Source organism: Protomyctophum bolini (genome assembly GCF_963924005.1).
Source record: "Protomyctophum bolini genome assembly, chromosome: 23".
NCBI lineage: Eukaryota > Metazoa > Chordata > Actinopteri > Myctophiformes > Myctophidae > Protomyctophum > Protomyctophum bolini.
Genome location: NC_137884.1, coordinates 6,951,630 through 6,967,561, shown reverse-complemented (window position 1 = coordinate 6,967,561; position 15,932 = coordinate 6,951,630). Strand labels below are relative to the sequence as shown.

Sequence of the window (15,932 nt, the reverse complement as noted above, 5' to 3'; positions counted from 1 at the left end):
TTGACAGTATGGCCAGTGGTTGACACTATGGCCAGTGGTTGACAGTATGGCCAGTGGTTGACACTATGGCCAGTGGTTGACACTATGGCCAGTTGACTTACTTGACTTAATCCTCTTTACCCCGTCGAGGGGCATAGGGCGTCCACCAGAGCTCTCCATCTCACTCTCTTCTGGGCCTGCGCTTTTGCTTCCTGCCAGCTCATTCCAATGTCCTTAAGGTCCTGGATAGTGGAACGTCTCCAGGTGTTTCTTGGCCTACCCTGTTTCCTCTTCCCCTGTGGATTGTAGTCCAGGGCCTGCCTTGTGATGTTATCTGTGTCCTTTCTAAGGGTGTGGCCTATCCAGTTCCACTTTCTGCGTTTGATGGTATTATCTATACTGTCCTGTTTTGAGATCCTCCATAACTCCTCATTTGTGGTTTTGATGGGCCACCATAGTTTGAGGATGTAACGCAGGCATTTATTTACAAACACCTGTAGCTTGTTTATTAGGCCCTCGTTAGTCTTCCATGTTTCAGAGCCATAGAGCAGGACGGTCTTCACATTTGTGTTGAAGATCCGTAGCTTGGTGTTATTAGAGAGCTGTTTGGATATCCAGATTGGTCGCAAGATCCTAAATGCCATCTGTGCTTTGCTGATTCTTTGCTCTATGTCCCTGTCTGCTCCTCCATCCCTGCTGATGTTGCTCCCTAGATATGTAAAGTGTTCCAGATCTTCTATGGCCTCTCCTCCAAGTGTGATGGGGTCGTGTACCCGCGGATTTATCTTCATAGTCTTCGTTTTACCGGTGTTGATCTTGAGCCCAAGCTGTTCGCTGTTTGCCTGCAGTCTGTCTGTCTTCTGTTGCATGTGTGTGTGGTTTTCAGAGAGTATTGCGAGGTCATCTGCAAAGTCCAGGTCCTCGAGCTGTGTAAACAAGGTCCACTGGATTCCTGTCCGATGATCTTTGGTTGTTTTTCTCATTATCCAATCAATGGCAATGAGGAAGATCAGAGGAGAGAGGAGACAACCCTGCCGTACTCCTGTTGTGATTGCAAAGGTGTCTGAAAGTTTGCCCTTGCTGATCACACGGCCACTGAAATCCTGGTACATGTTTTTTATTAGGTTGGTGATTTTAGAGGGTAGGCCATAGTGCCCTATGGCCAGTGGTTGACAGTATCTAAGTACATTTGCTTGAGTACTGTAGGCCTACCTACAATATACAAGTAAGTCAAGTTTTGGAGTATTCGGGTTTCTTTTGCAAGCTCGTGACTTACACGCCGCTGCTATATTCACTATTCTTGAAAAGGTTTGATATTTTTCATTTTATGCTATTACAAAAGAGTAGATATACAACAAGCTCACAAGCTTGTATACTTGTGTGTGTGTGTGTGTGTGTGTGTGTGTGTGTGTGTGTGTGTGAGAGAGAGATGGGGTGCATCGATCCAAGACTGCCAGCCACTGTGTGTGTTGTTGCTGCATGCGTTCCTCCTCGGTTAATTATGCTTAATTGTACTTCCCATCAATCATTCACAAACAAGAGGGATTTAATCCGCAGCAACGCTTTCATAGGCACTCCAGTTTGTGTGTGTGTTTATGTGTGTGCCGCCTGTGCTGTCAATCAACAGCTCCGGCACCACGATGCACGTCTAAAAATGGAAACGCACTGATTTCTCTGCTAATTAATATCATCATAAGCCATCTATTTAGCATAATACCTTAACTCTGTGTCACAACGGCGGAGGAACAAGCTGAAACTTCCTGCAACTCCCTGTCGACATAAACAAGCCTATTCTGTACAACACAGCACTGGGATACACTGTGTGAAAAATTACATCACAGTCATGTGACATGTAACTTGAGTACATTTCTTCCCAATGTCGTGATGACAATTGATTCATCCCCTCACACATTGCCGTGTGTTACTTGTCACTGCTGCTGTATCCGACTTCCACCTAATTCTTCTTTTAAAATGTACCACCTGGTGGAATAGACCTCACAAAAACACAAAGCAGTATTTGTTAACCTAACCCGAACGACGAGACAAAAGATTTTACTTAGAAAACCTTAAAAAAGGATTACAGGGTCATGTGCACTGTCGGAAAACTGTGTTGCTTCCTTCAGTGTCTGACTCCAACTAAAGAAGACTAAAAAGGAGAAAAAGGAAAGACGGTGACATCGTCACATTTTTACACAGAGAAAGACTACACTAATTGGGCCCTGTTTAAACGAAGAGACACGCTGTCCCCACAATAACAGAAAACAGAACAGACACTGGTATAAAGCCCTGAGGGACTCTGCTCAACCATACGGGGTGGTTAAATTAAATATGTTAGTTCCATTGATCCAAGGTGTCTACTGGAAGCCCCCATAAGTCCCATGTTAGACCTAGAAATGTTGATAAGTATAAACTTTTATGATTCAAATGTCATCTATAGGCTTAGATTAAGCTAGGTTGCTAAAAGTTGCACGTTGAGCAATTTGAGTAATTAGCATAATATGTGACCATACCCATTAACATCCTGTATAAGGCAAAAACTTCAACATTTCATCATGCTTTAAGTATAGCATGTGACCTGTCAAACTAAGGGGTAAAAAACGGCCATAGCGGCTTGCTTAAATGTGCTGACCTCATCACAACAGTGAGTACATCGATTACTTTCACTGAATGTATGCCCCAAGGCCAGAATAGGGATGTGGTTAAGATAAACCTTGAGGCACTTTATGTATTGTGTAAACTATAATTTTGAATTGCTAATCCGACTGTGACTGTGATATTGTGTAACCTAGTAACTGATTGTCAAGCAAGGACCTCCCACCTACCCCACACAGGTGAGGATGATTATGTGTATGTTTAAAAGAGGGACCACCATTATCACTTTTTAATCTGCTCTGAGGAAGGCTAAAATGCGCAAGCGTTCTCAACAAATGAGAAATTGCATCTGAGCCAGTCTTGCATCATTTATTTGAAGAGCCGCGTTTTCCACTTGGGTGGTACAGTATTTAATTGAAGTTGTATTTATAGCTGAGCACCCACTGCCTAAACGAAGGGCCGCTTCCAGAGGAACAGCGCACCTGCATTTCTTTTGCACTTGTAAGTTGTTCTGCTATATACTATATTATAGTATGTATGTGGTTACACTACATTTTGGGGGCAAATATTGAACCACTTCATAATTGATCGTCTCTAATGCATTGCACTGATCTGTGTCTCAGAGGAGGGATGCCTCTTCTCCTTGGAATGAGTTGCATAATTATTCGAATTCGAACCCATCTGAGCTGATCACTTTGGAGGAATTTATACATTTGCAGGATAGACTCACACTATATTGGCAATTGTGGTTGCTTTAACATTCTGTCAACTACCAAACTGTTATTAGTTCCTATCCTGATACCGTTTTGCACTTTAACTGGATATTGTGTTTACTTGGATAAAGAACATAGACACGTTGCGTCATGGTTATGTACGGTGATAAGAGCGCCCCTCACTTCACACGGGTGTGATTTTTTTGTTTTAGTTTAACATTTACTTCTATTTCAGCATGCTATCTTTCCAAGATAAAGGCTGAAGTTTCTATTAGCTTGGAATCCACATCCATGATGTCATCCGTAGGCAGGATTCTGAACTGCCCAAAGCACACCAACGAGACGGAAATGACTACATCTTAAATAGAGCATTAGTGAGGACCAGTTAATAAGGTTGCAAATTGGTGAAGTCATTCTTTCACCAGTGGATATCATGGCCTTATCGGGTGGAACTCTTGTGTGCCCATAACCATAATTTCTTTCTTCTTTCTATTTTCTTTTAGCCAATAATGGTTTTACCCCCCTTTTCTCCCCAATTTCCTCCCGTTATGCCAATTAACTCTATCTATAACCGCTAGCTGTTAGCATGAACCCCAGTTCCAGGGGCCAGCACGCACACTCGCTACACACACTCTGGTATCATTCATTGGAACACGCACACACTCTTTACCTCTCGTCAAAACGTTTACATGGCGGGAGCAACGCGGTACAAAGGCACAAATTGAATCCGAAATGTGGATGGCAGAAAATCCACCAAGGACATGCAGCGATCCAAGGATCCGACTTATGGCGGTTTATTTACTGAAAACTATATCAACTCTAATTAAAAAGTTAAAAAAGTTCCGGTTGACTTTGGAAAACACAAACAAACAACAATCAATTACAATAATTTCCATGCCTGCATTCATTGTGATGATCATCATATTGAATAACAGGATAATACCGTCCTGCACCAAACCCCTCGATATTCAATTACACTGGTTGAACACAATAACATCCCCAGTGGACCTTCACAGGTCCATTTGGTTGGATTAGATTTTTGTTATTTTGTTTGATTAAAATAAGTGTCAGAAGTCATATCCAGCTCTTTAGTGAACAGAAAAATCATTTTCAGGCTGGGATTTATCCAAACAGGAGATAGATTCTGCATAAAGTCTCTGCAAGTGCAATTACCAGTGATGAAACACATTTTAGGTAGATAAAATTGGAAATGGAGAACTGAGGTTGATGACCTTTTTGAGGGATTCGATCAAATGTGTTTACTGAAGAGTTGGAGAGACAGGGAGACCACTATTGGTGAACCAACTCTATAGAACTGATTAGAAATATCGAGCATTAACTTTTTAACACAAACTTTTTTCTCCAAAACAAATCAGTTAAATTAACACTGAGCATTTTTGATTGAATGAAACAAAGGAACAGCGATAGAACGAGAAGGGAAGAACCCCCCCCCCCCCTCCCCGACCGGGGGGTGCATTGGGAGCACTATGCAGCTTCACGCCATACACACTACATGAATAATTGCAACTGTTAACCTTTTTCTCGCTCATATCTGGAACATATACATCGCCTGCAAATGCAAAGTTTCCCTCCGTGGAGATCGACCTTGCACAACGCGGATGGACAAGGTCGTGCCGTGTGATATTAACGAGCTCTGGGCCCCCATTCGCCGGGCCGGGGCGGCGGCGTAATGTTCCATATAGGTTACATTTATCCCAAACGCGGCAGCGCCACCAAAAAATTCCAATCCGAATCGTCTAATGGCATCTTTACCTAATGACTTCAACCGGCTCCCTCTGTGCTTATTAGCCACCCCCGCTCTTCCTCTCTCTCTCTCTGCCTGTTCTTCCTCTAATGGGGTGCAGAGGAGCAACGGAAGACATTAATACTTATAAGGCAAGAGGGGAAACATTGTCACTTAAAGATGAATCACATCAGAAATAAGTGACGGCCTCATTTAGTGTCATGCCGTAACACAGGAACCACTTCTAAGCCCGATTTGTTTGTACTTTGGCGTATTATTGGCAATCTTTTGGCACGCGGCAGCGTCGTACGACGGGGCGTAATATCAAGCGTGGTTTATTTTTTATGCCCATGCCCCTGAAAGATGAAAATAAGTTACATTTGATTAATCTCCAACCAACGGGAGACTTGGCTGTTTCCATTAGCCAATAATTTGCTGAGGCGATGGGAGGGAGTTGAATGCATTGAACCTGAATCATCCTGCACACCGCCTCTTCCCACTCGCACGCTCGCACGCACGCACACACACACACACACACACACACACACTAGCTCTGTGGGGTACATTCTCATTACTAAACATTCCTTGCTGCAGATGAGATGCTTCTTTTTTTTATATATATATTTTTTATCCCACGATTTTGTAACCCATTTTTCACCCCTGTGTCAATCATCTAATGTATACACACCCTCCACCAACCTAGTCCCCCATGGGGGACAAGGGGAGAGCAACGGACTTGATGAGATGCTTCTTATGTACAGTATATCCTCACACCATAGTCTCGTGTGGCCAGACTGTTGCCTCCAGCAATTTTCAAATGCTTCCGTCATACAGTCTGGAGCTCTGATCATGTTGCTCCTGGTCAGAGCTAAGTCAGGGGTGTAAAGCTACATTTTAACAATGATTTTAAAATCAGTAACAATTACCAAAGCCCCCCGCTGAAATGGAACATTCTATGTTTAGTTACAACGTTTCAAGTTGCAATTTAATATTTTACAAATGTGTTTTGTTCAAAGTAATGCTGTATGTTTTGCAATTGTGTCAGTAGTCATGTGACCAGCAGAATGTCATGTGATGTAAATTCAGTTTAGTACATGGCTGAGCACAGAGAAGCTGTGTGTTTTGTCTATGATAATCCAGCAACATCTACCTGCATATACGCCTTTTGATAGCATCATGGGTAATGGGTATGTAACTAATGCTTAGATGTTCATTGATGATTGTACATGATTATTTTTGATATATTGTGGATATTGATTATGCTTTATTTGTATGTTTCAGTTTCACACTTCTTTGATGTTAGTAAACCTGTGGATTTGGAAACAACTGTCTTCAGAGTCTTAATGTCAAGGAGGAGTTTATCTGACTGTCAAGATATATAGCCACTTATATTGAGGACAGTACATTCTAATATGGCACCTTTACTTTTAGTGTATATTTTGTATGCTGATACGTTTGTACTTTTTCAATAAGGGACTTCTACTTAACAGATTACATCTACATTGCAGTATTGATATTGTTACTTAAGAAAACATTTGAGCACTTTTCCCACCACTACTGGGGGGAGGGGGGCTCTACTGTTGCTGACATTTAAGTGATAGTGATGTTGTACTTTTTACTCCACTATACATTTATATGACAGGTTTTGTATAGTTAATTTGCAGATTTCGGTTGTTAATGACCAGTAAGACGCCCTGAGGGCGGGGTCGCGCGCACGCATCCGCCTGGGTGACGGCCGATTGCTGGGTGAGCGCTGGTGCTTTGGTATGGGGGGGTCAGATCAACATATAGAATGAATTATGTACTGGCTATATATGGAGCGTGTCTTGAGTGTACAGTGTTTGATGAGGTCCTTTCACCCCCCTCCCTATCTAAATTATATTGGACAGTATTAGGATGTTGATATTCATTTTGTATTATCTTTAGGGCCCCAAATCATACCCTAGAAAGCATGAGTGTCTATTTAAAAGAGAACTTTTTGATTAAGCTTATGAAGTAAGATTATTTATCAGCTCTTATAAATATAATTATACATGTTTATTAGATGATTATAATATCTTATAAGTGTGTTCATAATGCGTTGGGATGCATACTGCATAGCTAGTGTTACCGATACGGTAACTTACATTAATTAGTACTTCTTCCACCTCTGTTTCCATGCTCCATCAGCCCGTACATCCCCCCCAGCTGTGCCTGGCTGCCCGTCTGCCTGCCTGCCTGCCTACCTGCCTGCCTGCCTGCCTGCCTGCCTGCCTGCCTGCCTGTCGTCTGCTGATGATACAGAACCATCGGAGAGGGAAAGATTCTCTGCACAAAAGGCTGACAACTCATGGCACTACAGAGAGAGCAGAGTCGCACACATCACCTGGAGAAGCTTCTATACGGTACGTGGACACCAATGAGATATAGTACCAAATCTCGAGTGGACACCAGAAATCCCACGCCCATTGCTCACCCAGCACATATATACGCTACTACTTTTCCCCCCTGCTTCTTCCATGTTTGCATGGGTCATGACGTCGACGCCAGGCCCTACTGCATGTGCAGAGTATATATAGTGTCCTTTAGGACACTAAAGTATAGTGTCCTTTTACTGCTGTTCTTGCAGTATAAGCAAGAACGGCACATGGTAATACATCAAATACATAAAAATACTAGACCTCAAGAATCATACGTAAGATAAGAACCCCGGCTCTAGGGGATTTGTTGGACATGCAGAGGTTTTCAAACATTTGCACACTTTTGGAGACACAGAGCCATAACGGTCAATTTGGTGTCTGTTTCGTTATTCATGAATCATTAATCATTTGAGAACCCCCTGGAATCATATACTGTATGCATTTTAGTCCACATATCCACAGATGATTTTTTATCTCTGGGACCCCAAAATCCTACACTGTTAATTTAACTCTGAGAGAGTATTCAAATTCAACCAAATGGACCCTTAGACATTTGTACATTAATTTGTACACCCTCAATGAACCCTGAACCCCACGTTGAGAACCAGTAACATATCCTTCAAAGCCTTGACGCTTGAAAGCTACCAAAATGCCACAGCGCTGTTAACTAGGGTTGCATGGTAAACATCAGTGTCACCTCTGCATACAAACACCCGCCATGCAGCTTCATCATTAACGCGACAGAGTTTAGTGCATTGGGCCTGCCCTTGTGAACAATTACCACTGCTCTATACGCCCTTTACTGCATCCGCTACCGTGGATTACGCGGTGTCATGTACAATGACTGCTTTTGCGGCTCGCAACTTACAATTCCTTTTGATGTTAGAAAATCCCTAAGCTATACGGTATAAGAAAGCAACAACCGCTGCCTCCCCTTCATCCTTCCCGCCTTAGAAAAAAAGAAAGGGGGGGGAAAAAAGGAAGGAAGGCAAAGCTGAAAATGCACAAAAATACGCGCACGTTTCACTACCCGTGAGGGTCTCTTTGATGTTCCACCGTAATAGAAAAAGGAATTTTCGTTCCTCGATGTGTGGCTGTTTGCTGGGGCATTTCGTCGTGATTGACAGAAACAAATGAGTATCGTGTTCATCGCTGGGTCTTTGAAACGGCATCTGATGTCACTCCACGGTTTCCTCGAGCCTGCATAATGGGGAAATGGGAGGAATTGTCAAGCAGTGCTCTGCGCCCGAGCTCCATTTCACACAGTCTGCGAAAGTCGAGGCAAAAGGGACGTCATTTCAACTTAATCCGTACAAGGCAGCGTGCGTCGAATAGTGAACTTTTCAGAAGATTAAAAGCAAGGTGCGGTATATTCTTGCCCACTGACCAAGTGGCCATCCATTATAGAGGAAATGATTGTACTTTTACTCCGCTACAATTATTTGAAAACTTTAGTTACTAGTTACTTTGTAGATATAGTATTACAAAACATACAGATGAGACGGTGAGATCTACAAGATCTGCTATTTTCAAAAATGTTTTTCTAGATGAGGAAATTCTAAATGGGTCCTTCCGTATAATAGTGCTTTTCCTTTAGGTATAGGCTTTCTTTAAGTACATTTTAAAGCCAATATACTTTTGTACTTTTACTAAAGTACATTTTGAATTCCAGACTTTTACTTGTAAGGCTACAGTAGGCTATAGTTCCACATTGCAGTATTGATACTTTGACTTAAGTTAAACATGTTGAGTATACGTTGTCCACCTCTGGGGCCTCTGTTTGAAGCAGGGTGTCTGTCTTGGCCCCGTCTATAAAGCAGCATTAAGGTGCCCCACATCCCGGAGCTCATTAGAAGTGCACTGTCCCTCCGGACGCGCCCTGTTGGATGGCCTGCTTGTAATTTCTTATTAGCAGGTCATTCAGTGCCTTGATTTAATCTGGGAGCCATTGCCCCCCGTATCGATTTGGCAGTGAGTGCGGAGATGTGCGCTTAGCGGGTTGGCCGGCATTGTTTATTTACCCTCTTTGCCATTACCTTTCCTCCTTTCTTTTGGGGTTTATAGTTTTCACGTCCCAGAATGGAAATGACAGGCCATCGGTCAAGCAGATGCTATGGTTATCTCTCGGACTGAGATGGCGGGAGGATAGGGCCTGGTAATAAGGACATTAAACATTTCCGACTGGGGGTAAGGGTGACCTTCCTGTCAGGAAATTTGAGCTATTATGCTTTCTCGAGCTTAACCAACATGCTGAAGATTAAACATGTGCCCTACTATGAGCCATGATCCCGTTCATATGCATATTGTTGCTTAACGAAGGCGAGCGGAGGCCCGCACTGAGAACTGACCCTTTTCAAAGCACTCATATACTGTACAGTACACCGCTGCAGTTTTTTTCTTTAGTCCAAATTCCAATAAATGTGATGTCTTTTGTTCTTAGATGGAAATTACAAGGCTTGTCTGCAGGGGCTCATTGGGGCTCGGTGGTTTCCTTGTGGAGCTCTGCATTTGCTCGAATATGCTGAACTTAATTCCATAAACCGCTAAATGCAGACACATGCAGTTTTTTATGATGCATTGGCGTACACACTGGATTAAAGAAAAAGTAGAGGCTGACCACTTTCTGACTGCAATACGCTTAGCTTTTTCATAATAGTCTGTTTGGGGTATTAATATTACATACATTTTTTGTATTTGGATTGGAGCAATTAATTGCACTTTTTTACAAAATATTGGTCAAAAAATTGGTAGTCGATGGTTTAGGACTCTCCAAAATCGGGATTGACGTTGCAAAAGATCCGGCCCCAAACATCTGCCATGGGTCAGGCTAGTGAGGCCCCCGGGGGCCAAACTGAGAGAGACGCAGGGGACACGAGAGAGATGGATAACAGACAGGCAGCTTTGATGTTTTGGAGCAGAGAGGAGCTGTTCAGGCCCCGTCAGTGATCACCTGACGGATGCTTCAGGGCTCCCACCTTGGCTCAGTGGACTGAAGAAAGTGTGACAGTTTTGGGTCAGAGCACATTGCCACTTGACTCGCTGGCCACGTGGCCCAACACGGCTTCAGCCTCGTACTGCATATAGGGACGGCTCGTGAAGAAGTCTTGAAAAGTGGAATTTGCCAGCAGTAGCACTGCGCAAAAAGCATGGAATACGGATGCGTATATTACAGGATACTCTCGTTAAACTTTCCAACAAACTCCAGTAAACTCCCGAATTGTACCATCACACCTGTATATTACAGTATATTACGCCTGCTAAATATGAGGTTCACGGGCAAATCTAGTGCCTATAATTGCCGTTAACTCTTTTCAGGCAGTGTATAGGCTATACAGTTAACTAATCAATTTAATCCATGCATCCCTATACTATAGTAAAGTGATTAAATGTGTCATGCAAACTGCGCCATAGAGTTATGGCAGTGAAATGCCAGCCTCAAACTTTCATCCCGAAACTCTGCCATGTTACATTCTGTGAAACATTCCCTCATCAACGACAGAGGGTTCCTACATGTGTTCAATCCCCGGTGGCTTCACCTGGGTTAGTGCCAAAGTGTCCTTGAGCAAGACACTGACTGAACCCGTAACCTTGTGCGGTTTCCGCCGTCCTGTTGTGTGGGTGAATGTAATGTACATTGTAAAGCGCTTTGGCAGAATCGAAATGCACCTTTTCACCTGCTGAGAAGCTATTGCACAAAGCAACACGCCGAGTCTATTCAAATACAAACTTTCAAAGTGTTAGTCATCTCCTTCTGTTTGCTTTGAGCCAAAATTGAAGGTTAGTGCGGAAAAATAAAGCTGTGAACAATAAGCCAACTCATCTAATCAAATCATAGCTGCGCCGTAGCCTGCAGTGAAATCTTATTAGCCGGCCGCTTAACTTTCGCTAAGCAGCAGGCCGCTGTAAGCTCAACGGGTGAGGCGGTCAATAAAATATGATCAGCAGATAGAGAAGAACATTTTGAAGAACTCTAGACACGAATAGATTTTCTTCCCTCACGGTTCTCAGTGAAAAAAAAAAAAGCTTTTGTAAGCAATTCTTGCAGTGTGACTTTTTTCCTTGACTTTATCAAAAGGCATCATTGAGTTTTGATAATTCTATCTGTACATATAGGGGACTTACGCAAGGAGTGCCACTCGTCCTGGCGGATGGTCTTGGTGATGTTGTAGGACAGGTTTTTGGGTATGGTGGCCGAGGAGTAGTGGTACTTGATGTAGGAGCACCTCGCAATGGAACCTGCAAGAGACGGAAATGCAAAAGAAACATGATTTTAAAAGTCAAGCCAACGGGACATCCGTCATGTCGGGGCTGATGTAGCCTGGTGCAGCCAGACTTCATCTGACTGCACTGCATATTTCCCCCCTGCAGCAGCGCAGTGGTTATATTAGTATCACAACGCGAGGCTCTAGGGCTGATGAGCCTAGTGTGTGCCACCTCCCAGCTGAAATAATTGCAATCTTCTCAGGATAACATTGTTTCACGTCAGCGTCGTTATACTTTGGGAGGTTATGCTGGCAAGTCGTTATAATTGAATACGCAGACATTGGCAAATGGCTCTCCTTTTCATGAGACAACAGTGAACCAGCGGGCCCATTGTGCGGAACCCATTGTGCCGGCGCTGTGTGAGCAAATTCCACATTCATTTTCCGATGACTTACATCTCTGACATAATGGCTTGTCAGAGGCGCGATGTGCTCCCGAAAAGCTATTAGCTAATCATTCAAAGGAGACCATTCAATATGGTATAATTAAAGATCTTTCTCAGCGTGACCGGGTGCTGCATGGTGGAGTGTGTGGGACTTGTAGTAGATGGAATGTTTTTCCTTGACGCCGAAGATCTGGGTGTCGCTGATAGTCTAAGAAAAGGCGCCCAAGTCCCCCGGGGACAGAAAAAAATAAAGTCTGTGTGAGCTATACGATACTCACTTCAGCTAGTGAAGGGAGAAACTTTATTAGCTGTTTTTGGAGAGAGAATGAACTTGGCCGCATGTGACACCTGCAGCCTCAATAGCTATTTGGCTCGTATTATTTTATTATATAATTCTATTCCGTTCTGTTCTCTTGTGTCCTATTACATGGCATTGTATTCTGCTCTGCGGGCAATTCCTTTCCAAAACATTGGAGCGGCCAATTATTTTTTTCCTTCCTCCTTTCTGTCTCCCAATTTTGTCGTTCTACCAATTAATTCATCCACCGCACTTTTCTGTGTTGCTACTTCTGTCGCACCCCTGCTGGCTCACCTGCCGGTGAGGAGCCCCCACCGGTGAGGAGCCCCCACCGGTGAGGAGCCCCCACCAGGAGGATGTGGCGTCCTCCGTCCTATACTCCTCCTGCTCAGCACAGCCCTCCTGACAGCCGCCACACCAGGCTCCCCACGCACCTCCCTGCCAAACACGGCCAATTGTGTTCGTATAGGCTTTCGCCTTTTATTTAATTTAATTTTTGTATGGAGGGACAGACAAGTAGGCTGACAGGAAATGGGGAGAGAGATGGAGGGGGGGGAGACGGAGACGTGCAGTAAAGGCTGTCGGGATCGGGAGTCGAACCCGCGGCACACTGTCTGGACCATTGAGCCATGGCCCAGCAGGCCAGGTATTTTAAAAGCTTTTTTTCTTTTTTTGTGATTAGTATTTTATTGGACACCCACAATACCAGTCAACAGTAACAACAATACAGAGCAAACAAAAGAAAATAAAAAATAGTTTGACACAAATCGACAGTCACATTACAAAAAAGAAAAACACATCTAGGAGGGAAGGAAGTGGAGGGACTGAGGCTGTGTTCTTCTCGATAAAGACATATGTGAGTAGGCAAAGAGCATTTCTATTTTATTCTACTCTGCATTCCAGGAGCTGTCTCAGACAGTAGTGGAGTCCCCCATGGCTGCTGATGTGTTTTTAGCCTTTTATTCTGAGCTAAGTTAGTTGTGTATGAGCAACACAACAAGCTCCTGCCTCCTGTACTCTCACACTGCGTTGCTGTCGCGCAGAAACCTTGTATCTCCATATTTCAACATTTCAGTTTTTACATATAAGCAGTATCAAGCAAGAGTAGCGAAAATTGCCGATCTACAAGGCCACGGCACGTTGCATCTTGTGGATCGGCTATTTTCACAACTACGATTTTGTTCCATTTCTTGGAATGTTTTTGGTCATACGAGGTTTCACACCCGACGAGCCACGACTGGCCAATGTCAAAGGCCGGGCTCCCAGGAAGGAGAAGCAAAGTCCCAAGCTTTGGGAGACAGCTAGGGGACAGAGGTTCAAAGTAAGATCAGCTCCCAGCCTCCCTGCCCTGCTGAGAAAGCCATCTCGTCACTCGGGCCCGTCCCTGCCTGCCTTCCCTCCCCATTTCAGTGTTCAGTGTGTCTGATGCAGCAGTGGCTTTGGGTGGAGGGGGCATTAGAAATCCTCCTCTGCACCCCTATAGATTCATGAGGCGAGAGATGGTTGTGGCTGGAGAGTCCACTCGTACCGAGGGGGGGGGGGGGGGGGGGGGGGGAGAGAGAGAGAGAGAGAGAGAGAGAGATGCCTCCTCCCTTATGTTTTGACACTATTACTCCGTGTCTGCTCTAATTATCTCTGGCAAGACGTGCGTGGGTTATATTGAAAATTGCATTATGGGTCCATCCTGGGAGATTTGGACTGCACAAACATGGAGAACAAGGATACCCCCCCCCCCCCCACCTTCCCTCCCCTCCCCACTTCTCCTCCTCTCATCTCTGCCCGTCTGTCCCGCAGCTACGTATGTAGGCATGCGTGCAAGTACACACATGTATATGCAGATGTGCACGCACGCACGCACGCACGCACGCACGCACGCACGCACACTTTCATACAAATAGGCTTATGCAAGTGCAGCAAGGGACCTCAGCCGCTGACAATGGCAATTACCCATTCAGGGCCATCTCTATCTATATCTGCTGTGCTGTTGGCACCATACTGCACACAGAGAGAGAGAGAGAGAGAGAGAGAGAGATGTATTTGATAAAAAAAAAACAATGATGCCAAAGCTGATAATGGGGGTTACAGTGCACATCCAGTCACACTGGCTATACAGCTGTGGAATCACAAATGGAGCCACACTGCAGCCTTTCTCCCCTTGAAGCAATGATATACGCATGCACACACACACACACACACACACACACACACACACACACACACACACACACACACACACACACACACACACACACACACACACACACACACACACACACACACACACACACACACAACCACGCCACGTACACGCTTCCTGGAAAGTGTCTCCCCTGAGCAGTAAAATCTATTGAGTGTTTTATGTCTTTACTCCTTAATCAATGGCATCACGACGCTCCATTGATTAGTGAGCAGTGATCATGTGTGATCCATGTTCCACACATAGATTACACACACAGCTCAACCACACAGGACAGCTCCCATTACATCATCCCGTATACCAGTGTTGGGCAAGTTATCAGCCCCAGTATATTAACTATACATTTTTCAAATAATTGTAGTCGAGTAAAGGTACAATATTTGTCTCTGAAATGGAGTAGAAGTAAAATAATCGAAAATTGGAAATGCTCCTGTAAAGTGAAATACCTGAAATTTGTACTTAGTTACTTTACACCACTGCATTTTCTGAGTGGTGCAACCACTCCAAGGAACAGCAATGTCCGTGTTCACCTACCTACAGTATGTGTTCGTTCACCTACCTACCTACCTATGTGGCCATGAGCACCAGTATGACTATGAGTACCAGTAGGGGCGCTGTTGTGCCAGAAACGGAGAGAGAGAGATAGTATTAGTGCTGCACTGTTGCCTGCTAATGAGAGAGAGAGGAGAGGAGGGGGGGGGGAGAGAGGGGAGTTGCACCACTCAGTTCACACGGGTGTGATCTTTTACATAAAGGACGACTTCAACCATTTTCAACATTGGCTAGAATTGGTCCTCAATAATGCTCATTTTAACAGTTTGAGTGTGCCGAGATTGTTTTGAAAAATCGTGAAAATGTGGTGCAAATCCTTGTCCCTGGAACATCATATTTTCAGACGGGGGTCCGCAGCCAAATACAGATAACTCTGGGGGTCCTTGACATGAAAGATGTTGAGCACCACTGACATACTGTAGAAACATAGCCTTTTCAGGAAACTGTCCGGATTTAGAAGGCATTTGTAGAATCGTCCTCAGGTCTAAATGGGTTAAGCTGTATCTGGTACCATTTTTGCCTACTCTGTCTATGTGTCTCGAAGAGGAGGGCTGTGGACAGTTCAGAAACCTGCCTACCAGTGACCAGTGTATTTCTATTCCTGGAATGAATCTAGCAAACTATAATGGAAGCCATTGTTCTTGTGTTGATGTCACTGGTATGCTAGCCTTGGAGACCGCAGGCGTCTTGTTTTCAAAAGAAAAGAAAAGAAAAGGCCTGGGCAAGGCTTCCTTCAATTGTGACATACAGGAGCGCTAAAGCTTCTCTCTCTCTCTGCTGATTACTCATTATTCATTTATGTGTGTGTGT

At 44.2% G+C, this 15,932-nt stretch overlaps 1 protein-coding gene across 1 annotated transcript in view; it reads right to left on the bottom strand.

The window, feature by feature from the left end:
• Nucleotides 1-15,932, bottom strand: part of tmem178bb (transmembrane protein 178Bb) — a gene marked incomplete at both ends in the record, with an annotated part of 110,789 nt that overhangs the window by 40,420 nt on the left and 54,437 nt on the right. The window contains one exon of the mRNA XM_080757595.1: nt 11,550-11,663. Within this exon, the coding sequence (XP_080613721.1) occupies nt 11,550-11,663 (114 nt within the window). The remainder of the gene's footprint in view (nt 1-11,549; nt 11,664-15,932) is intronic.